The following is a 25,772-nucleotide window of genomic DNA, read 5'->3' as shown; positions in this document are numbered from 1 at the left end:
CAAATATTATTTCTGATATTAACTAACATGAATATATTTCAGATCCTTTCGTAAAAACTGAAGAGGAATACAATCACTTAGAAATATGTTGCTTACTGTAGGAGTTATGCTGATGTTCAGCTTATCAATAATTCACTTAGCCAATGCCCAGATATGTCCTGACAAGTGTGATTGTGTTAATACCGAAGTTAATTGCCGATACAATGGTTTAACGAAAATACCAGATAATATTCCTTCTGATACAACGATTTTGTAAGTACTGTAAAGTATTGGAATATGTGTGTTATAGCTCAGTGTGTATACATTATGTACAAAATAACATTTATTTGGAAACTTATAACACACAGGTTTCATGCTTTCTTTTCCATTCGTGTTTCATAGTTGCATCATATGGCGATACATTGATACTAAATGATTGGATGTCTTCTCGTCTGTTTTTTTTTTTTTTTTTTGCATTTCTCCATTTAATCACTAAACTGTAACAAGAGACAAGATGGCAATCATAATCAAGCATTTCTAAGACTACAAATACAATTTTTATTCTAAATACTATCGTTATGTTATTTATTTAAAATTGCAGTAACAAAGCAACTCAAATGATGATTCTAAATAAGATTTGATTAACTTCCTTTGTAGAAAAAAACTGAACTCTTCCTCATCACTAACCTTTTTAAATCTTAAATATTTTATATCATATATATTGGGTTTATTGAATGTTTTCCTATTGACAAACTTGATGTTTATTCTTGCAGAAACCTATACGGTAATAGTATTACCTCAATAGAATCAAATTCGTTTGTTGGATTAACATTGCTACAGCAGTTGTAAGTACTGATATTCTGTGAATCTTGTATATTTGGACAATAGCAACCAAGGAGTTCTAGAATCTAAAATAATTTAAAACCAAAAATAGATAAAACGTTGCATGATATAAGTTTAACAAACAGTATAAAATATGTATTGTCCTGATTTTTGTCATGTGAACACAACTTGTTTACTGCACTATATCAATGATTCGGTAAAATATGAATGATTTGTCTTCAAAATATTAACAAATGTTTATCTACTATTGCTATGAAATTTAAACGTTGCAGCTAGACAAAAACACATTCCTAGATTACATAGAGTTTAACACTTTGCTTTTATATCCGTTTAGATAAATACAATATATTTTGACATCAATTTTATAGAAGAATAGAGTGTTAACTGGATAATCATTAACATTGATTGTATTGCTATTTTTTTCTAAATAAAAAAAAAAAATTGGTGTCTGAATACATTCGGTATGTCATTTATTTTTAATTTATGTTGACCATTTCTAAATGATGGTTATAATAAGTGTTGACACTCTTTTGATTGTGGAAAAATATATTTCGCACTAAATTTTTTAACTATACATTATCATTTAACACTAGGATAATTGAATCTTTTCCTATTGATCAATTTGATGTTCATAATTTCAGAAATCTAGGCGGCAATAGCATTACCTCAATAGGATCAAATGAGTTTGTTGAATTAACATCGCTACAGATTTTGTAAGTACTGACACGATGTGAATCGTATGTATTTGGACAACAACAATCAAGGAGTTCAAAAATCGAAAACAATTTTAAACAATAAGTAAATTAAAAATAGACAAACATGATAAACATACAGTAAAATAGACAATGCGTTGCATGATATAAGTGTCAAACAAAACATATAACATGGGTATTGTCCTGAATTTTGTCATGTGAGCAACACTTTTCACTGTACTTTATAAATGATTTGGTAGAATATGTATTTGCCTTCATAATATTAGCACTCAGTTATGTTCTATTATCATGATATTTGAACGTTATAGCTAGAAAAGAAACACATTCAAAGATTATATAAAGTTATACCATATTCTAAAATCGAAAACTATTTTTAAAAAACAATCAGCAAACCAAAATAGACGAGCAGTTAAATAGGCAAAGCGTTGCATAATATAAGTTTAACAGAATATATTAAATGTGTATTTAACGAAAATACCTGATAATATTCCTTCTGATACATCGATTTTGTAAGTACTGGAATGTATTGGAATATGTGTGTTATAGCTCAGTATGTATACAACATGTACAAAGTAACATTTATTTGGCGACATATAACACACAGGTTTCATGCTTTTTTTTCCATTCGTTTTTCATAGTTGTATCATATGGCGATACATTGGTACTAAATGATTGAATGTCTTCTCGTCTATTATATTTTTTTGTATTTCTCGATTTAATCAATAAACTGTAACAAGAGACAAGATGGCAATCATAATCAAGCCTTTCTAAGACTACAAATACAACAGGAGAATATTAATGGTAACCAGAAATGAACTCATCTAAGACTGCACTGTGTTTTACAACTGAGTTTTGTGAAAGCATTCATAAGGACACGTACCGTAACTTGTATGATACTTCGGTTGAAGACAAAAATTTACGACAAAAGAGATGATTTCAGCTTTCCAATTGTGAACTTTCCATTTCTAAGTAGCAACATTCCAGCAGCACCTGCATACGGGGTATATATCTCCCAATTGATACGATATTCCCGTGTTTGCGTTTCCTATCATGATTTTCTTGATAGAGGGTTACTTCTCACAAGGAAGCTATTAAACCAAGAGTTCCAAATGGTGAAGTTGAAATCATCCCTTCGTAAATTTTACGGACGCCATCACGAGTTGGTTGACCGTTATGGAATAACCCTTTCACAAATGATATCGGATATGTTCCTAACGTCGTAACTACAATCCCCTTCCCTTTCATGAATTTGACCTACCGAATTAGACTATTTACCGGATTTGTAATCACATAAGCAACACGACAGGTGCCGCATGTGGAGCAGGATCTGCTTACCCTTCCGGTTCACCTGAGATCACCCCTAGTTTTTGGTGGGGTTCGTGTTGTTTATTCTTTAGTTTGCTATGTTGTGTCATGTGTACTATTGTTTTTTTGTTTGTCTTTTTCATTTTTAGCCATGGCGTTGTCAGTTTGTTTTAGATTTACGAGTTTGACTGTCCCTTTGGTATCTTTCGTCCCTCTTTTATGAGGTTACAGACTGTTCAATGTTTCCAAGTCAAATATGAGTCAGACTAAATTTGATCTTTTTTTAGTTTTACTAAATTTTCTGACAATTTTGTTTTTAAAATATTAACACCTTTTTATGTTATTGTCTATTCATTTGATATTTAAACGATTGATTTAAAAAAAAAAAACAGTAAACATACAATTCTTGTTAATTGTTTGTCATAATTATTTTGATTATTTCTGAAAACAGTAATTCGATTTCAAAGTCAATCAGGATGATTACCGAAATTGTTTTTTTATCTTGTTTGTACAAACTCAAATCACAACTGAAAATTTGTTTATTTTTATCAAATAACTATTATATATTACTAGATTATTTTAATCTATAAGCCTTTTATATATTTATAATTCTGATTTCAACAGCAGAATATGAATTTATTATTCAACCAATACAGTGTATCTACAAAATATAATGTACTTTCTCATCTAACAGGGACGAAAGATACCAGAGGGACAGTCAACAGATGTCCGATATACTATAAAATTAGTATGCATTACAACACTGGATGTTGAGAATTTGAAGGAAAAAAAATATGTGTTTGCAGAATAACGTGTAATCGGGAAAACTACAAACTGGATCTAATTGCTCTTTTTTTGGGAAAATATTTTTCAATTTTTATTCTAAATACAATCGTAATGTTATTTATTTTAAATTGCAGTAACAAAGCAACTGAACGGATGAATCTAAATAAGATTTGATTAAATTCCTTTGTAGAAAAAAACTGAACTCTTCCTCATCACTAATATTTTTAAATCTTAAATATTTTACCTTATATCGGGTTTATTGAATGTTTTCCTACTGACAAACTTGTTGTTTATTCTTGCAGAAACCTATACGGCAATAGTATTACCTCATTAGAATCAAATTCGTTTGTTGGATTAACATCGCTACAGGGGTTGTAAGTATTGATACACTGTGAATCTTGTATATTTGGACAATAGCAACCAATGAGTTTTAAAATCGAAACAATTTAAAACAAAAATAGATAAAGCGTTGCATGATATAAGTTTAACAAAAAGTATAAAATATGTAGTGTCCTGATTTTGTTCATGTGAACAAAACTTCTTCACTGCACTATATCAATGATTCGGTAAAATATGAATGATTTATCTTCATAATATTAACCCATGTTAATTTTATATTAATATGATATTTAAACGTTGCAGCTAGAAAGAAAAAAAAACACATTCCTAGATTATATAAAGTTTAACACTATGCGTTTATATTCATTTAAATGAACACAATATATTTTTGAAATCAATTTGATTGAAGAACAGAGTTATCAGGATAATTATTAACGTTCAGTGAATTGCTCTCTTTTTTTTTAAATCAAAAAAAAAAGTTGGTGTCTGAATACATTAGGTATGCCATTTATTTTTAACTTATGTTGACCATTTCTAAATGATGGTTATACTAAGTGTTGACACTCTTTTCATTGTAGAAAAACTATATACCGCCTGATCACTAAACTCTTTAACCATACATTATCATTTAACACTAGGGTAATTGAATCTTTTCCTATTGATCAACTTGATGTTCATAATTTCAGAAATCTAGGCGGCAACGACATTACCTCAATAGGATCAAATGGGTTTGTTGGATTAACATCGCTACAGATATTGTAAGTACTGACACAATGTGAATCGTATGTATTTGGATAACAACAATCAAGGAGTTCAAAAATCGAAAATAATTGTAAACAATAAGTAAATTAAAAATAGACAAACATGATAAACATACAGTAAAATAGACAATGCGTTCCATGATATAAGTTTAAAAAAAAATATAATATGGGTATTGTCCTGAATTTTGTCATGTGAGCAACACTTTTTCACATTAATTTGTCGTCTGAATACATTCAGTATGTGTTCTTTTAATTTCTGTTAACCATTTATAAATGATGGTTAAACTAAGTTTGGAAAAAAACTATATTCCGCCTGATCACTTAACTGTATAACCTTATATTATTATTTGATACTAGATTTATAAAATCTTTTCCTATTGATAATCTTGATGATTATTCTTGCAGATATTTGTAAGGCAATAGCATTACCTGAATAGAAGAAATTGTGTTTGAAGGATTAACATCGCTACACACTTTAAAAGTATTGATACATTGTGAACCAAAAATAGACATGCAGTCAAAAAGACAATTGTTTAACAAAATATTCAATGTGTATTGTCCTGAATTTTTTCATGTGAACAAAACTTCTTCACTGCACTATATAAATGGTCGGTAAAATATTTATTATTTGTTTTCATAATATCAACACACGTTTATTTTCTATAAATATGATATTGAAACATTGTAGCTTATCACTTAACTTTTAACCATATTTTATTATTTAATCCTAGGTTTATTGAAACTTTTTCTTTTGATCAACTTGATGTTCATAATTTCAGAGACCTAGTCGGCAATAGCATTACCTCAATAGAACAAATTATGTTTGACGGATTAGAATCGCTATAGGAGTTGTAAGTGCCAATACACTGTGAATCTTGTATATTTGGACAATAGCAGTCAATGAATTCTAAAATTGAAAACTATTTAAAACAATCAGCAAATCAAAATAGACGTGCAGTAAAATAGGCAAAGCGTTGCATGATATAAGTTTAACAAAATATATTAAATGTGTATTGTCCTGAATTAAGTCATGTGAAAAGTTCTTTAATGCAGTATATAAATGGTTCGGTAAAATAGGTATGATTTGTCTTCATAATATTAACACATGTTTATTTTCTATTGCTAAAATATTTAAACGTTGCAGCTAGAAAGAAAAAAACACATTCCGAGATTATATAAAGTTAAACACTATCCGTTTAAATAATTACAATATATTTGTACTTCAATTTGATTGAAGAATAGAGTGTTAACTGGATAATTATTAACATTGATTTCATTGCTCTCTTTTTCAATTAAAACAAATTAATTTTAATTTGCCGTCTGAATACTTTTGGTATGTCAATTTATTTTTAATTTATGTTAACCATTTCTAAATAATGGTTATACTACACTTTAACATACTTTTCAATGTGGAAAAACTATATCCCGCCTGTTCACTAAACTTTTTAATTATATATTATCACTTAACACTAGGTTTATTAAATCTTTTCCTTATGATCAACTTGATTTTTCATAATTTAAGATATCTAGGCGGCAATAGCATTACCTCCATAGGATCAAATTTGTTTGTTGGATTAACATCGCTACAAAGATTGTAAGTACTGATACACTGTGAATCTTGGGCATGTTTACAACAGCAATCAAAGAGTTCTAAAATCGAAACCAATTCTAAACAATACAGTAAAGTAGACAATATGTTGCATGATATAAGTTTAAAAAAGAATATACAACATGCGTACATTGATTTTATTGCTCTTTTTCTCTAAATTAAAAAAAAATATAATCAATGTGTCGTTTGAATACATTCGATATGTTATTTTTTTTTAAATTCGGTTAACAATTATTCAATGATGGATATAATAAGTTTTGACAAACTGTTCAATGTAGAATAAAATTGTATTCCGCCTGATCACTAATTTAAAACTTTTAGCCTTATATTATTATTTGACACTAGATATATAAAAACTTTTCCTATTGATAAACATGATGTTCATTCTTGCAGATATCTTTCCGATAATGAAATTGTTTCAATAGAAGAACATGCCTTTAAAGGACTATCATCGCTACAGCTTTTGTAAGTACTGATACACTGTGAACTAAACAATAGACATGTGCAGTAAAATAAACAAAGTGTTGCATGATCTTAGCTTAACAAATATACACCATGTGTATTGACCTGCTTTTAGTCATGTAAACAAAACTTCTTCACTATACTTAATACATGGTTCGGTAGAATATGTATGATTTGTCTTCATAATAATGACAATGTTTATTTTCTATAAATATGATATTTAAACGTTGTAGCTAGACAACAACACATTCCTATATTATATAGAGTTTAACACTATGCTTTTATATCCGTTTAAATGAATACAATATATTTGTACACCAATTTGATTGAAGAACAGAGTATCATCAGGATAATCATTAACATTAATTTTATTGCTCTTTTTTTTCTAGATTTAAAAAAATATTTAAATTGCCGTCTGAATACATTCAGTGTGTCATTTATTTTTAAATCATGTTAACCATTTCTAAATGATGGTTATAATAAGTTTTGACATATGTTTCAATGTTGAAAAATTATATTCCGCCTGATCACTAAACTCTTTAACCATAAATTATCATTTACCACTAAGTTTATTGAATCTTTTCCTATTGATCAACTTCATGTTCATAATTTCAGATATATATATAACAATGACATTTCCTCCATAGAAGCAAATGCGTTTGATGGATTAACATCGCTACAGGATTTGTAAGTACTGATACACTGTAAATCTTGTGTATCTGACCAACAGCAATCAAGGAGTTCTAAAATCGAAAACTATTTTAAACAATGAGTAAACCAAAAATAGACAAATATGATAAACATGCAGTAAACTCGTCAATGCGTTGCATGATATAAGTTCCAAAAAAAATCTTTTACATGTGTATTGTCCTGAATTTTGTCATGTGTACAAAACTTTTTCACTGCACCATATAAATGATTTGGTAGAATATTTTCTATTTATATGATATTTAAACGTTATAGCTATAAAAAAAAAACACATTCAAAGATTATATAAAGTTATACCATATTCGTTTATATCCATTTTTTTGAATACGACATGCATCAATTTTATTGAAGAAAAGAGTATTATCAGGATGATCATTACAATTAACGTTATTGCTCTTTTCTTCTAAATTAAAAAAAAAAATTTCAATTTGTCGTTCGAATACATTCGGTATGTGTTCTTCTAATTTCTGTTAACAATTTTTAAATGATGGTTAAACTTAGTTTTGACAAAATTTTCAATGTTGAAAAAAAAACTGAATGATCTTAGTTTAACACATATACAAAATGTGTATTGTCCTGAACATATTCATGTGAACAAAACTTCTTATTTCAATTTCAAAATGTGAATATCATAGTGGAGAAAGAGAATTACGTTTTTTTTTTCTGTTTTGGATATTCGATAATTGTTTATAATTCATTCAAATGAAGCAATATCCCGATTACAAAACCTGTTCATTCATTTTTTGTAATGTTCTATTAATTTGATCTATAAACGTCAACGAAACACGAACAGTTTTGCATTTGTTTTATTAATTCATCTATCAGGCTCGTTTGCCCCACCTATACTAGTAAAGGGACATTATGTTTTCTGGTCTGTGCGTCTGTCCCGCTTCAGGTTAAAGTTTTTGATCGAGGTAGTTTTTGATGATGTTGAAGTCAAATCAACTTAAAACTTATTACACATGTTCCCTATGACATGATCTTTCTAATTTTAATGCCAAATTAGAGATTTTACCCCAACTTAACAGTCCATTGAACATCGAAAATGATAGTGCGCTCGGGGCATCTGTGTACTGGGGACACATTTTTGTTTTTTTCTGTTAACATAAATGTGCTAAAATGATAATTTACAATTTGTTTTAAGTTTAACAGTTGTATCTGTAAAAGGATCTCTCATGGGAAAGTGCATGATCTATATTAATAAAAATACAAACCTTATGCCTGTATTACTCGCATGCCATTACTTAAATAAATATTTCGTGAATATTCGGTTCAGGTCTTATATGTGGCACTGTCATAAAGGTGAACGCATTAACACATAAAATGCCTTCTTGGCATACATTAACAGAAATCATTTTGACAAAGTGAAAAAAATCACAAAATTACTGAACTCCGAGAAAAATTAAAATGGAAAGTGCTTTAACATGTATGTCAAATTGCCAACACATCAAGCGAATTGATAAAACCTGACATATTCGCAGCGATGTTAAGGCGATTTACTTAAGATATTTTCAGGGGCAGATAACCCCGTAAGGACCTCATTATGTATTCATATATTCATCAATGGCGGAGGCTGCGTCTATCGATGAAAATGTATGAAATCAAATTACATACATGCCTGTTAACTAAAAACGACTATAAATATGATGTAATTTATTTATCGAAATACAAATATTGTATGTGTGTGCTTGGATTATTATGGAAACAGTTACAATGGCTGTTTTTCAAGGCGATATTGTCGGCTTTTGGACCCTTTTGGACCCCGCGGATCAACCAATGAGAAGACGATCGACGTCAAATAGATGTTTGCAGCTTGCAGAATGGAAAGAAATTTGCAGCTAAAATTATTTTCACTTCTATGTGAAAATCTAACCGAAAAAGTAAGTGTGAGCCACAAGACATGTATTTATTATGAAACATATGTTGCTTGTTGTGTTTCTCATTCGCTCCAGAGGGCGAAAAACTGTATATTATTAGATAAAAACGAGTTCAATGAGGGCAAGCATGATATACACGTGGTCAAAACAAAACAAGATTGCAACAAATAGCTGAAATTTAAGTTATTGGTTGAGTCTCGTCAATAAATGAACAATATATCGAATGAAACAAGTTACCTGCATTATACCAAGGGCCCATTCTCACCTTTTACCCCGAAATTCGTTTCTAATTTTCGTTTCGCAGGTATCCTGCCTGCCTGGGTATATATTGCTCTAATTATGATATCGTGCCATTATTCGTGGAGCTATTTTTTGGAGCACATGGGCTGCACATACATACTTGCTCAAAAGGAACCTGAAACATGTTATCTGGAGCTTGACACATGTTGTACCCCTCCCCCTATTCTGAGACTACTTGTATAACAGTTACAATAGTCTCAGCCCTAGTCCAAATAATTATAAGGGGGATAGGACCTTTATCTGGACTCCAGGATCAGGTGTTTTTAAGATTGGGATTTCAGGATTTGGGAATTCTTTTTTCGAATTCGGGACCTCCAGATTTTGTTTTTTTTTAAGCCCGAGATTTCGTGTTACATGTATTAAGCTTTATCCCAGTAAACAGAACCCGGGTCCATCCGCCCTGATTCTGGTTGCATGGCCCTAATTTCTGTTCGCCCTAATACCTGTTTGCCCCAAGTCCGTTCGCCCTGATTTTATTTTTTTGCTGCGTAGTGTGTATATAATAGAATGTGTTGAAGTCAGTCTACAATTTCGCAGAATATTTACGATGTTTCATGTTTAAACTTGTCTAAAGCTAGCTGCTCTACTAGGTTATATGTTTCAGCCGGTACATTTCAGGACTACAAGATAATCCACCAAAGACAATTTATATAACAATCAGGGATATCAAAGGTTTCAAAAGATACCTAATCAACAATCAAAATTCAATCAAAAGTAATTAAAAGTAATTATAAAATAAAGTGTAACAATGCAGTCAAGAATTTTATTTAATTAATATAAATTTTGGCAAATATTCTGTATTTAACTTTTAATAGATACATGTATACATACATTTTAATATATATATATTCCATTCATTGATGTAACATATACATATCATAAATGAATATAGGGCGAACAAACTCAGTGCGAACAAACCTAGGGCGAACATTTTATCAGGGCGAACCCTCCCGATACCCGGTAAACAGAAGGGACCCAGTTATAAAATTTTCTTTGGGAGCCTGGTTGCAAGAAAGTTGTTTATTCTAAACAGAGAAAGCAATTGCTTTGTAGAAACCCGTAGATTAAGGGGTCTCATATTCTTATTGCTCTGAAAGTAAGTCTACCACATGCCGCTGAGACAAAAAAAATACAACACGAAAGTGTTCATTTGTAACAGTTAAACAAACCAGGCATCAGGAACACAGATAACCCCCCCCCCTTTTTTTTTGGTCATGGGTTAGGAACCCCCCTTTTTAAAATAACTGGATCTGCCCCTGTCCATTGGTGACATTTCCCATTTCCATTCTCAATTTTATTCCCAATTTACATATAATTTATATATACATCTTATTTTTGAGTACTACATGTATGGGGACATTATTCATAATAGAGGGTCGAAATTATCGTGTTTTTCAAATAATGATTTTAAACCGCTTGAACAAATTTTCATGAAACTTTGCTGAAATGTAATATACATGTTAGATCCCTTACATTTTTTTTATTCAATGAATATTCTAGATTTTACTCATTCCCTTTATGGGATTTTAATATTATTTAAAAAATTATCCATGAACTGTGCCATTTGTACATGTACAATATACTCCTGGCACCACTTTTAGTCTTTAAAAAAGTTGGAACATACTGTTTTACTTCTGTCTACATCCTAAGGTCAGTCTGTCCAATGAATATTTTTCGTAGCACTGTTTGCAGAAATGTTACAAGGATTTCTGAAATTTGGCTTCAGGGTTTATTCATGTACATGTACAAGTCAGCTATACTGTGTGATGCTTTTTCAGATTCATCACTCAACAACTTTCTGTTAACCTTATACTTTAAGGGTATGGGGATATTATTAGTGAGCAGTAGCTCACAGCGATTCAGGTGTTTGTTTTAGATTTATATTATTTTGAGGGGGGCTGGCTATTATGGGCAGTGCTTTCAGCATTTCTAGCTAGTTAATCATGAAAATTTATTTAAGACATAAAGAAGAGCTAAAATGTCAGACCATACTTGTATGGCCAAAACAAATATATGTCAGTATGTCTGTTTAAAGTTACATTCTTACATATACATCATCAATATATATAATGTACATGCAGTTCGGAATTTTAGTATTTTAGTCCATGGGCCGAGTTTACCCTTTTTTTTAATGATTGATTTCCCTTGGTTATTGGTTGGAAAACATGGGGGCGAAGTTTTTATTTCATTACACGAGTTGCAAGTTTCCTTAGAACAGCTGTCATATTCACAATTGTGAATATTGGGATATTCACAATTGTGAATATTGGGATGTATCAGGCAATATATTAAATTTATTGGCAACCCTTACTTCGCTTTTGACATGAGTTTTATAAATTTTTCACTTTACGACAGGAATAAAATGGCTTTTGGTCAGTGCTCAAATTATGGTCAGTCCAGTAACTGTAAACAGACATATACATGTACATGTATTTTTTTTTTGGCTTGTTATCACTGTGTATCATCGTACAGTTGATATAGGTACCAAGTACTACTAACCAAGCAGGCGGATCTCTATTTTGCATAGCATGCAGCAATTCAAGAAATCCAGGAAAAAATAGGCATTATACATGTATCTACATGTATGAAGGAAATCCTGCGATCAAATAAGGGTTGTGTGCATGTGGCAGATGTTATTTCTTTATTTAATAATTATTTGTATCATTATACACATGTTTATGTTCCTTATTTAAAAAAGTATCTGTTTGTAATTAAATGATTACCTTTTTTCAGCTTACCTGTTGATTTCAAGATACAGTATGCCATTCCAGGTTTGATGAAATATAGAGTGATGCTTTGAACATGCATGAACATGTTGAAATTGGAGTTTTATGTTTATAGACAGGTAAATTGTTTTATCCTGCAATCAGCTAACTTTTGTACAATAAGACAACTCTCCTCAAGTGTCCAAATGACACCAAAATTAACAACTACAATTATAGGTCACTGTATGGCCTTTCAACAATGAGCAAAGGCCATTCTGCATATATTCCACTACAAAAGGCCCCTAAATTGCAAATGAAATTTTTAGCAATTCAAAGGAGAAAACTAACAGTCTAATATGTAACACAGCAACACACGACAACCACTGAATAACAGGCACATGCATACAGAATGTGGAGGGGTTAATAGTCTATAGACATAGGAAGATGTGGTGTGAGTGTCAATGAGACAACTCTCCATCCAAATAACAATTTATAAAAGTAAACCATTATATGTCAACGTACGGCCTTCAACACGGAAGCTTGGCTCACACCAAACTTAAAGTATAAAGGGCCCCAAAATTACTAGTGTAAAACCATTCTTACAGGAAAACCAAGTCCAACAGTCTAATCTATATAAAGAAAACAAGAAAAACATATATATTACATAAACAAAAGACAACTACTGAATGTTAGTGAGCCTGTTTTTTAATTTGTGCAAATAAATTTCTGTTTTCTTACATTGTGAGAATAGTAATGTATCAATGTAAATTCAGAAATTATTATAATGTTTTTATATGGCAAATTTGCATTTTGTAAATTGCAATAATGGAACTCACATTCTGAAATCAATAAATATAAGTTTTATCAAAGTAGTGCACCTTATTAAAATGTGTGTTAAAAATAACATCCTTGTTCAAATGTATAATGATATTTCTAGCTACATTGAAGACCAATTGGTGGCCTTCGGCTGTTGTCTGCTCTATTGTCAGGTTGTTGTGGCTTTAACAGCCATTTCCTTTCTCAATTTTATTATTCATGTTATTAAATAAAGACCAGGGAATTTATATGTTGTTTGCATTTTAACAGTAACTTCTTGAAGAAATATGTTTGCACTTACTTTTTATTACCTTAATATTTAATCATTTATAAATATAATGTTAAACATTTTATTTAATATATACATTATATTTTCATATTTCAGCAATGATGATCACCTGCACCGAGACAGCAGAAGAAAGTTACTTATTTATAACTCATCATGACCATGATGACCATTTAATACTGAAAATCTGATTAAAATTTGTTTGGAAAGCCACCAAATATTTCAATGAGAAGTAGAAAAAAGACAGCAATTCTATATCATGTACTAAGCAGAAGCATTTAATTTGTGGTTTCTTTCGTGAAATATTTGAAAAATCTGCAATGTCTAACCAAGTAGTTTATAAGAGATCTAAAGATAAACATATGACATGTATGATATTCAGATGAATTTGAAAGAAGGAAATATATTGATTTATAAGACTTCAATATGAGTGTTTAGTTATTTTTTTGGCAATTACAGGCATGACGGAGTAATTATAAGATAAAGTTATTTGATTTAAACATAAATCCTACCTACAGATATACATGCGATATAGATATATATGCATGTAGGCATAAAATTCACTGATGCACCACTAGTTTGAGTTACAAATAATACATGTACATGTAATTATAAAAGTAAGAATATGACATATGATAAAAAATTGATTGCCAATGAAACAACTCTCCATCAGGGAAAAAATAGTTGTATATATATATTGGCCACCTGCAGAGACATGAGAGAACAAGAAAATCATATTTAATCATGATTTATAATTTTTCAATTTCATTTCATATAAACACTGAATACAGGCCTGGGTTTACAAAAAGTTCAAAAGCATAAAACAGTGTTGTAATCATGCAGTTGTTGTTTATCTTAAAGACATATGATATTGATGTTGGGCTTCAATAATGAGCAAAACATATGTATAACAGCCACATAATGTTTAATTTTGAACAAAATAATTATGGGTATTTTCTTTGCCATTTTGCACATACATGTATATCTGTATTGTACATGTAGATGTGTATCTCATGTACATGTACACAAATGTAGCTTGCATTGTTTATACATGTACTTGGAAATCAGAAAATGCAATGTTTTCATTTCTCCATGTTCTTGCATTTTGTCTAAAATAAAATTGGTTATTTATATAATCATGATAATTGTAAATGTTTGGCATAAAAAAATATAAATTTATTTAAATGATGGTATCACAATGCATTATTTGTATCCAGGATTTTCTGTAACTGCAATAATAAATCTCACATTTACCATGTTTATTGTCCTGGCATTGTTTAATATAAATTATTATTATCTTGGGAATAAATTTATTCGCACATTTTGAGTCTATTTGAAGGATATACATTATAGTTATCATGATTATATAAACTTGAAAACTTGATGGAATATTCACAGTATTAGAAGACTAAAGATTCTTATATATAGCATATTTTGCATGAGATGTGATGTATGGCAGTGACACAGCATGACCCCAACACAGACAGAAATTGCTTTCTTCTATTTTGAAATTCCATGCATATTTTTGTAATACAGCTAGAATTTGATTTAAAGCATACGGTATAATTGTCAATGAAGTTTTGATTAACAATTTAGTAATTTTACTTTTTGTCATGTTTGTGATTTGGTCAGGTACATCATGACATTTGTAAGATTAACCACTGATCATGATTGTACCCTTGTCAATGATACATTTGGTAGGCATGGTAGGCAGTAGTTTTATACATGTATGTAAGCATTCATACATGGTTGTCATTTTAATTTCCAGGCGGACTATTTTGTCCTGTCCCCTTTGTCATGATTCATTCACCTGAAACTTTTGTAAGAACTGTGATTAATTTAGTGTCAGATTTCTGTATGTGTATATTATATATACATGTACATAAAAAGAAGATGTGGTATGATTGCCAATGAGACAACTCTCTACAAGAGACCAAAATGACACAGAAATTAACAATTTTAGGTAATCGTACGGCCTTCAACAATGAAAAATTATATATAATATATAAATATAATGTAAATTATATACATGTATTCCTGGAGAGGGAAGAACAAAAAATTGTTATGTACATGTACTGGTACATAAAATTTCTTTTATTCTGACAGAAAAGAAGTACCATTCAGTATACGTAGCCTCCAATATATCTCAGCAGGTGATGGGGAAATCAGTTTTCTGATTTTATCATGTTTAATGTGAACTTTAAAATATAATTATGACACTTGATAATGAAAAAAAAATATTGATTGTGCTGAATGAGACGTAAGCACTTTTAGTTTTTTCTTGGCTGTCCGTTTGTATTGGTTGACACTAGCCTGCTGTTAGGCAGGAATTTAATATGAAATCAGCGGCAGAACAAATGGTCACTGTTTCCAACTTCTTGGTACAAATATATACTACAATGTGTAAGGTTGAAAAATTATGGCTAATGTATACATGTAACTGTATGTGTCGCTCAAGGCAGCTGATTGAATCATAGTTACATATAAGTGCATGCACATGTATCTGAAACTAATCAAAGTTGAATTTTTCACAGATGCGATGAAAATTTACTTTAGTAATTCATTGTGTTCACTGTATGCATAAATGGAAACCATGAGTGCTCAAGGAATATTTTTTTAAGTATCAGATACTCAATGCCATAGCTTCTAATCCTTTAATAGTACCCCCAAAAAGGTATACGTTTGTGCAAATATTCAAACTTACTCATTCGAGGAAAACAGAATTGTTAATGCTTTTATGAGCTTTTGAATAATCCAACCAGAATTAAATTAATAATGGGAGGTCAGAAAAAAAGTTACCAGTAACTGTTAGAATTAGTAAAATATTGCTTTTTAAGATGGAATGAAAAGGAAGATTCTGTCCAAGAAAATGTAGAAATTCACTAGGGAGATCATTAAAAAAAAGCAAGCCATACAAAATACTGCCCTGGTGAAAATTCATATTCAGTGATGCCAAAAAATCACCTTGTCCCTACAGAATAAATTCAAAAAGACCTCCATATCATGTTTTACAAATTGATTCCAGGCACACTTGAGTAACAGGAGATATTCAACTAGTAAATCTGAATATTTATATGCAGGTAGGAGTTTATGTTTATTAATTTAATATTATCAATGACAAAGAGCAAAAAAAAATCATGAATTTTGGTATAAAGTTTGTAAAAAAACCCACTTTTTTCATTAAAATGATAAAAGTTCCCAATATACTTGCACTTGCAAAATGAGATCATCACTAGGACTCGAGATGTGGATTCCGGATTTGGACAAAAAAGGGGGGTGCGTGTCCCAACAACAATGGAAGTTATTAATTAAGTGCGACATAACGAGTTCACACTAACAATAAATTTGTTCACACACAAGGGTTCAGAGCCCATCTAAATCCCACGGTGGCACCTCTGCCATTTGCACAAGAGATGAAATCAGAGATGGAATGCAAGATGTAAATATTCTATTTTATGAAAGTCCTGCCTATCACAATTAAATATTCTCTGAAATAGAAACAATTATGAATTAGGAACTTCAATAAATTAAGCAAGCAATAACAGAATATGTGTTTATCTGCCCCAACAAGACGTAGGCTTATTATGAAACGCTTGACGACGAGTACAAAAAAAAAACACTTAGTGTTTCCGTCAGCCGATCCGACTTCCGCCGCGTCATTCAAACGTTTCTCTCTCGCATTTCAAGACAATAATGCTACGACATGTTAAATAAATTCAAAAGGGCAGGTGCAAGAGCTATACCAACCTACTCGATTCTGGTATTGGTAGAACGGCGACATTTCAAATTTTTCAAAAAGTGCTGTGCCTAGTTATATAGCGTTCGTTTAAAGGAAATTTCAGAACCTGAAGTGCCAAAAAGTCGATAAATCGAAAAAAATCTCCACGTTTTAATGTTTTTTATTTACGAAACCTCTGCTATCAAACTAGGCACAGCACTTTTCCAGTAAAATAAGTTATCCCGATCACAGGGAGCCCAAAACCAGGGCGATCCGATTTCATCTTGCACCTGCCCTTTTGACTTATTTGGGAAATGTCATTACTTTCAGTTCGAAGTCACGTGACACCAATGTATTTATATTTTTCTATAAATAAAAGTTTGGAATGAAATTCAGAAAAGATATTTTCCCTCTGTTTACGCTTTTAACGTGCATTTTTGGCATATAGGCAAAGAAAACTCACTTTGAGTTCAATATGTTTTTTCCTGTGTATAAAATGGGAATTTTTTCGAAACGCCCTTAACGTCGCTGCGTTCCTGACTTTGTATAAGCATTTTCTTATGTAGAAAATGGTTGATTGAACCTGGTTTTATAGCTCGCTAAACCTCTCACTTGTATGACAGTCTCATCAAATTCCATTTTATTGACAACGATGCGAAAACAGAACAAATATTCACTAACATGTCATCAGTTTACAGATAAATATTCTCTTGCAATCAAATATTATGGTGATTATGGTGATTTGAGTAGAACCATATTTAAGTATAGCTTGAAATTAAATTTGCATTAATTATTGATCTTCAAAGAAGACTATTGTTTTTATCAAAGTTGTTTTTGTTATCATCAATTAAAGATTTTACAAACACTTCATTTCGTATTCTATTATTTTTGTTTCCTTGCAGAGATATTACCGACAATCCTCTTGTGTGTTGTTCAGTGGCAGGATTTGTAAATTGGTTTAATGGGAGATTATCGACATCATTTAACGGAGACTGTACTGATCATAACAAGACTACTGTAATACTAAATTTTAATACATCAGACTGTATTATGCCAGGTTTGTAGCTCGAGGGTTTTCAAGTTTCGTAGCATATCTAACACATGACACATAATGGTTACTTTATTATTATGGTATTACTATAAACACCATCATCATGTTTAATTTCAATTCAAGGTTATAATCAATATCTTGATTTGAATTACCATTATAGGTTAAACATGTCTGAATCTATTACGGATTAAAAGCCAACAACTGTCTGAAACACACATACTTGAGTCAGTGAAAAACATCTTTTAATCTTAAGGTTTGTAAATCTATTGTCCTGCAATTTGTTAATCAAAGTTGACTGGGAAAACTCGACTTGTTCTGTAACCTGTGGAGACGGCACAGTCACGAGGAACAGAGAGTGTAATAACCCCGTCCCTTCTGGTGGTGGGAAGAACTGTTCTGGTGTATCTATTGACACAGCCATTTGTAATCTAGGAGTATGTCCAGGTATGTACAGTGTAAACCCTATGCAGAACTCATTTAAATCCTCTCGTAACGAAGTATCTTTGTTCGGTTACCGTATAACACACACATTGATTTAATAGTGATTAGAAGTAATATTTTGGTGTTTTAAGTTGTTAACAATACCAAAATTCCGTCCCTTCTTGTGGTGAGAATAACTGTTCTGCAAAATCTATTAACATGGACAGTTGTAATCTAGGAGAATGCCCAGGTGTGTAAAGTTTGAACCAAATGCAAAACTCATTTATAAAAAAAAAACTTTAACACCTGTCTACAGGAAAAAAAAAATTCGGTGCGCAACCTTACTTCAAAGGATATTTTTTTCCAGTTTGTGAACCAGATACTGTCTTGTACAGTACCTGTTCATATAGCAACACGAAATCAAACACAGTTCTACATATTCTACTAGTAACTAAATACATAAATTATAGATTCAATGAGTTCGAATGGTCATTTAGATATTTTTATAAATATATATAAAACATGTCAATATAGTATAATGTTGATTTATGCAGAGTATGACTTCATGTTAACAGTGTGTTTTTCTATATTCAAACAGTTGATGGTGGATGGAGTGACTGGGAAAACTCGACTTGTTCTGTCACCTGTGGAGATGGTACAGTCAATATGAACAGAGAATGTAATACCCCCGTCCCTTCTGGTGGTGGGCATAACTGTTCTGGTGAATCTTTTGACACCGACAGTTGTAACCTAGGAGTATGTCCAGGTAGGAAAAAAGTCAAGTCACAAAAATACTGAACTAAGAGGAAAATCAATTCGGAAAGTCCATAATCACATGGCAAAATCAAACAAAAACGCATCCAAAACGAATGGACAAGAACTGTCATATTCCTGACTTGAACATTGTTAACCCTATGCAGAACCCATATATCAAAACAATCTCCTAGTAACGAAAAATCTTTGTAAGGTAACCGTTTAACACACACATTGATTCAATGAGTAGTATTGTGGTGTATTGAGTTGTTAACCAAATAACGCATGCCTATTTTTGAATATATAGATTATGATTTTTTATTATTTTTAAAGTAATACAAAAAAGAAATGAATTGACATAAGGCCAAGTAAAGGGATGAATATTACTACTAGATTTTTATTTATTTGAGGCTGCTCTTATTCTGTTTTCATTTTGTAATCAAATAGTTGTTTCTTATTTTTTGTTACAGAATCATGCAGCACACCAGAAAAGGAATCGGACAAGAAATCAGGAAAAAGATCGGACAACAAGTCAGGAAAGTGGTCAGACAACAAGTCAGGAAAGTGGTCAGACAACAAATCAGGTAATACTTAACAGTCAAATGTGCATGGACTTTTTAGACTAAAATAGAGGCAAAAGATACCAAAGGCACATTCAAACCAATAAGTCGAAAACAAACTGGCTCAAAAAGAAAACGACAAAGAGACACACAACAGTAGTACATAAAACACAACATAGTAAATCAATGTCGGAGCAACATCAACCCAAACAAAATTTGAATTTTCAATATAATAATATAATAAGTTACTTGATGTATTATTTCTGAATAGGTTTATACATCACAGTGAACAGGTTCATACTTGTCATTCCGCTCCATGATGTCACGTGATGAAAAATTGAAAAGGCTGGTTTAAATTCATGAGAGTTCTTACAAAATAATGTGTACACATAACCTAAATACTGTTATGCTGTTTACACATAACCTAAATACTCGTATGCTGGTTTACAAGGGAAAATAAGTCAATTGATATGCACACAGGCATATATTATTCAACGAATCTGTCAATATTCGCATGCGTATTCATTATAAGTATGGAGTAATATAGGTAGAACAATACAAGCAATTCTGTCCTTTTTGTGCAACACACTTTGATGTTCTTTTACTTTTATTTCATTTTCTACTTCTTTAGGCGGAAAAAGGAATGGCAAGAACGGAAAGAAAGACAAGAGACAAAATAGGAAAGGAAATAAAGCAAACAGGAACGGCTGGTATTGATATGTATCGACAAACCGAGAAGATTGGACATAAACGGCATCGAACCGACATCAACCGATAACAATGTGTTATCGTAACCATTGTGGGAACTTCCATTCATAGATTTTTATATTGATTTAAATGGGAAAATATTGGGTTATTTTCTGCGATACTAAAATATCATTTTAATGCATAATTAGTTCGAGTGCGAACATTAATTGTTTGTTCAACGTACTCAAAGTGTACGACTTTTATTGTTGAATTAACCTAAGTTCTAACTCACAGTTTTTGTGATAAAATTTCTTGTTTCATTTGAGTTTGCAATGAAGTTTAAGTATACAAATAATGTAGTGAAATTAAGTCGAGTTCAATTGTTTTTTGTTTGGAAACATCTTTTTTTGTGGTTAAGTTTCTTCTGAGTTCAAGTATTCAGTCATTGTGCTTTTTATGCACTCGTTTCAGAACACGTACTCTGTAGCAATCAGTCAAGTTCAATTATATAGTTTGTGCTTCTGGACTTCACTCGAGTTCAAATATACAGTTTGTGCTTCTGGACTTCACTTAAGTTCACATATAGTTTTGTTTTTGTTTCCAAACGATAGACAATTCACTTACACCTATAACTGATTCGCATGTGTTTGTAACATATATATTAATCACATTATATGAGGGTATATCATGGGAAAATCAATTGGTGACTGGTATCATTTACATCATTTATTGACAACATACTTCGTTAAAATTATGCATCTGTTTAATCATATATATATATTTGTGGGTGATATTTTATAAATAAATTTGGGATTAAATTAAATTTTGAATTATATTTTGTCTGCCATATGAGTTATCCTATTCCCGATACTGGATCATTAAAAGTTTGCCTTATCCACACAGCCAATATTGGTCTGTTTGGAGTTTATGCAATTCTTTTTTATCCTAACTTGATTCGTATATTCGCTGGATTTATTATATCTAAACAAACGTTACAATCAGTTGCCTACAAACCATACACACATAAAAACAACGAAACAACAGAAACGCTGAAGTGCAACAAAATGTCAATGCAACACACATATAAACAAACTATTGTATACCAACTGCCATTGTCCTAACTTGGTACAATATATACCAATCAAACAATATATTATCTATAGTTTCAAAATAAAAGGGATTTCATTGTCGAAAATATCATCTACGGGCAATAACTCGGAGATGAAATGCATATCTTAACCCGCTGCATCTGTTTGTCCTATGTAAGGTATCTGTTGTTCAGTCGTTGCTGTTTGTTGATGTGGTTCATGAACACATTAACAGGGGCACATATAATAGATAACATTCACAGATAAACCGACAAGAGCCATGCATTAAGACAAGCAATAAGAACCAAAACACAACATGTAAGTTTAGGACTGAGCAAAACAAACACAATTTAAAAAAATGATGGTGATGTCAGGTGCTCCGACGTGATGTCAGGTGCTCCGAAAAAGTAAGAAAATCATGCACAACATGGGGCGTTCGATGTGGGTTTTTTTGTCTTGAATAAACCCGGTACATGTCTAATTAGATTGGTCATATTTGTGAAAAAGGAATCGATATTGTAGTGTCGACACAAGGCACACATTCGTTGTCATCTCAGAACGGATATCCATAACGGTCAACCAACTCATTATGGGGTCAATAAATAAAACAATGGGAATATTTCATCTTTTGGAACTCTTGGTTTAATACATTATTTGTGAGCTGCAATACTCTATAAAGGAAACCATAATAAGAAACACAAGCCCGGGAATATCGCATTAATTTAGAGATATATTCTCTATAAGTAGTTACTGCTGTGCTCCTTGTTTCTCGTTTTTTTTAATAGATTAAATAGAATGATTTTAAACCAGTAATTCTTTTAACTTGTTAGCTGTCTTTTCATTGTGAGCCAAGGCTCCGTGATGAAGACCTTATTTTAATCTATTAGTTTGATGGTTAAATTTTTACAAAGCAAGTCGTGTATGGAGAGTTGTCTCATGAGTACTCATATATGCATACCACATCTTCTTATATTTATACACATAACGACCAGTTTATCTTGGTAAGGATAAGGGAATTATGTTGTCTTGTCCATTCTTTTGTGTATCCGTTCATTCGATGTTGGTTACGGTAGATGCTATAAAGTGATATTAACGACGATTCAAATAATAGTACATATGTTAAAAAGGATGTAAACTTTTGAATTTGTACGTCAAATAAACATTACACTGTGGATACATATTAATGTTTTGATATGTAATTAGTTTTTGCGTTCAATTACGTGTACGTGTGTAAGCGTAAAACAATTTAACTGTGTACATGGTCTGTCTATGAAAAGTGTCTCGTGTTTGCAAAATATGGCCAGTGCGTCTGTATGATTTAATGTATAAGTTCTCTCTTGATTTATACGTATCAGGTTGTTTTTTTTACTTGATGAAAAACGTTCATAACGGAAAAATAATGGCAACAATATTCACCTCCCCCTTTTATGGCAATGTTAAAAATAACATTAAATTGACAACCTTACATGACAGGACTACAATACAAATAAATGGAAGAACATTTCGGACAGAGAAGAACACGAATCATATCTAACAAAAGGTGCCTGGTTTAAAATTTGTTACGCCAGACGTGCGTTTCGTCCAAACAAGACTAACCAGTGACGCTCTGATGAAAAGGTTGAAAGGCAAAAGAGGTACCATTATGAAGAATGAAGAGCGCGAAGGTTCAGAAGTTCTAAAATATTGTGCCCAAAATGGCTAGGGGTTTCTGACCGAGACAAGAACATCCTATTATTTAGAATAAATCATACTTTTCCAAACAGTTTTTTTTTATAAAATGACTATATAATAGATATAATTGATGAAACCGGTGACTAACTACAGAATAAAAAAGGATAAATAAATAACCTAAACCAGCATATACAAATTCACAGCCGCATTAGCCAAATCGATAAACGTAACATTTGAATTTCTCAATTTTCCCAAAAATAGGTTAGAATTTAAGCTTGTGTGTAATGTTGATATAACATTTATTGATAACAATGCAAATTACAATATACATTTATATCAAATTGTGATAGTAATAAGATAATTAATTAATTATCTAGCTATGTCGGTATTTCTTCTTAATCAAACTTTAAACCAAATATATCGTATAAATTTAGTTGAACCAAACTAAAATCTAATAAATGAACTGGTTGATTAATTATCTTTACCACAACACACGTATACGTCAGAAAAAAATAAAATTTACAACTACAAACGATAAGACATTTGACAAAAGCGATTAGAATAACAAATATTACATCAAAACTAAATACATGAATATCGGATAGAAAAAGTACCGTGACACGCCTTATAGCAATGCGAATTCACACTCAGCAAAAAAGTCCCAATCGGGAACAAGTCTTGTTCGGTAATTAAACAATCAGACAACGATATGACAAACCACAATCTAACACGTTGTAAATATTCCCTTAGTTAGTTTGGACAAAGACACATCGTATGGATCAAACAATTCGTAATGGTGTCCGTAAAATTTACGGAGTGTCTTTTTTAATCTATCCTCCTCATAACTTTGTTGGGGTCATTTTCGCGTTAGGAGAACACTCCTGTATATGAAGTCGGTTTGATCATTCACGAGCATAACGTATCAATTAAGATATGAAGACACCATACGAAGGGACAGAGGGTATGTTAATGCTGAGAAATTGGAAAGTGGTAATTGGGAAGTTTATATCGTCCCGTTTACCATAAATTTTCGTGTGAGGTCGTCCATCTATGTCTATATTGAGGAACAGATCAAGATATGAGGCAGTCATTGTAGTATAAGTAGAATCCTTAATTTCAAGTTCAGTGGGATATATGAGATGTAAGTAGTAGCTGAAATAGGGGTTGTTCAATTATCGAAACTCTTATCTGAAACTATTTTGTCGAAAATCAACATCAAAAGCTCAAACACATAAAACAATTCGAAAACAACTGTCATATTCTCGACTTTGTACAGACAATTTATCGTGTAGTGAATGGTGGGTTAAAGCTGGTAAACAGGTAGCCTAACCTCTCATATGTATGACAATCGCATCAAATTCCATAAAACTGCTCACAATTTGGGAATAATTTTTAAATAAAATAAACTAAATGTTCCAATAAAGTTACGATCACAGCAACCAGTAATTAACGTTGTATATAACCTAGTATACCAATACTGAGGACTAAGCAACACAACCAGTAACGTTGTATATAACCTATTATACCAATACTGAGGACTAAGCAACACAACCAGTAACGTTGTATATAACCTATTATACCAATACTGAGGACTAAGCAACACAACCAGTAACGTTGTATATAACCTATTATACCAATACTGAGGACTAAGCAACACAACCAGTAACGTTGTATATAACCTATTATACCAATACTGAGGACTAAGCAACACAACCAGTAACGTTGTATATAACCTATTATACCAATACTGAGGACTAAGCAACACAACCAGTAACGTTGTATATAACCTATTATACCAATACTGAGGACTAAGCAACACAACCAGTAACGTTGTATATAACCTATTATACCAATACTGAGGACTAAGCAACACAACCAGTAACGTTGTATATAACCTATTATACCAATACTGAGGACTAAGCAACACAACCAGTAACGTTGTATATAACCTATTATACCAATACTGAGGACTAAGCAACACAACCAGTAACGTTGTATATAACCTATTATACCAATACTGAGGACTAAGCAACACAACCAGTAACGTTGTATATAACCTATTATACCAATACTGAGGACTAAGCAACACAACCAGTAACGTTGTATATAACCTATTATACCAATACTGAGGACTAAGCAACACAACCAGTAACGTTGTATATAACCTATTATACCAATACTGAGGACTAAGCAACACAACCAGTAACGTTGTATATAACCTATTATACCAATACTGAGGACTAAGCAACACAACCAGTAACGTTGTATATAACCTATTATACCAATACTGAGGACTAAGCAACACAACCAGTAACGTTGTATATAACCTATTATA

At 31.4% G+C, this 25,772-nt stretch overlaps 2 protein-coding genes and 1 long non-coding RNA gene across 3 annotated transcripts; all 3 read left to right on the top strand.

Moving 5' to 3' along the window:
- The first annotated feature begins 85 nt into the window (after nt 1-85).
- Nucleotides 86-7,488, top strand: LOC134691586 (protein slit-like). The gene is made up of 8 exons (XM_063552151.1): nt 86-252; nt 753-824; nt 1,464-1,535; nt 3,929-4,000; nt 4,652-4,723; nt 6,249-6,320; nt 6,729-6,800; nt 7,413-7,488. Exons 1-8 carry the CDS (start codon nt 86-88, stop codon nt 7,486-7,488), a joined length of 675 nt encoding a protein of 224 aa, XP_063408221.1.
- A 1,764-nt stretch (nt 7,489-9,252) lies between these two features.
- Nucleotides 9,253-13,914, top strand: LOC134690652 (uncharacterized). The gene is made up of 3 exons (XR_010101987.1): nt 9,253-9,385; nt 12,416-12,527; nt 13,589-13,914. It is a non-coding gene; the product is annotated as an uncharacterized LOC134690652 (long non-coding RNA).
- Nucleotides 13,915-18,892: 4,978 nt separating this feature from the next.
- On the top strand, nt 18,893-20,708 carry LOC134691585 (coadhesin-like). Its single transcript, XM_063552150.1, has 4 exons — nt 18,893-18,928; nt 19,277-19,444; nt 19,902-20,015; nt 20,623-20,708. The coding sequence occupies exons 1-4, from the start codon at nt 18,898-18,900 to the stop codon at nt 20,706-20,708; spliced, it is 399 nt and encodes a 132-aa protein (XP_063408220.1). The 5' UTR covers nt 18,893-18,897.
- The last annotated feature ends 5,064 nt before the right edge of the window (nt 20,709-25,772 follow it).

The sequence above is a fragment of the Mytilus trossulus genome, chromosome 11, assembly GCF_036588685.1.
Source record: "Mytilus trossulus isolate FHL-02 chromosome 11, PNRI_Mtr1.1.1.hap1, whole genome shotgun sequence".
Lineage (NCBI taxonomy): Eukaryota > Metazoa > Mollusca > Bivalvia > Mytilida > Mytilidae > Mytilus > Mytilus trossulus.
The sequence above is the reverse complement of the archived record's forward strand: the minus strand, read 5'-3'. Positions and strand labels throughout refer to the sequence as shown.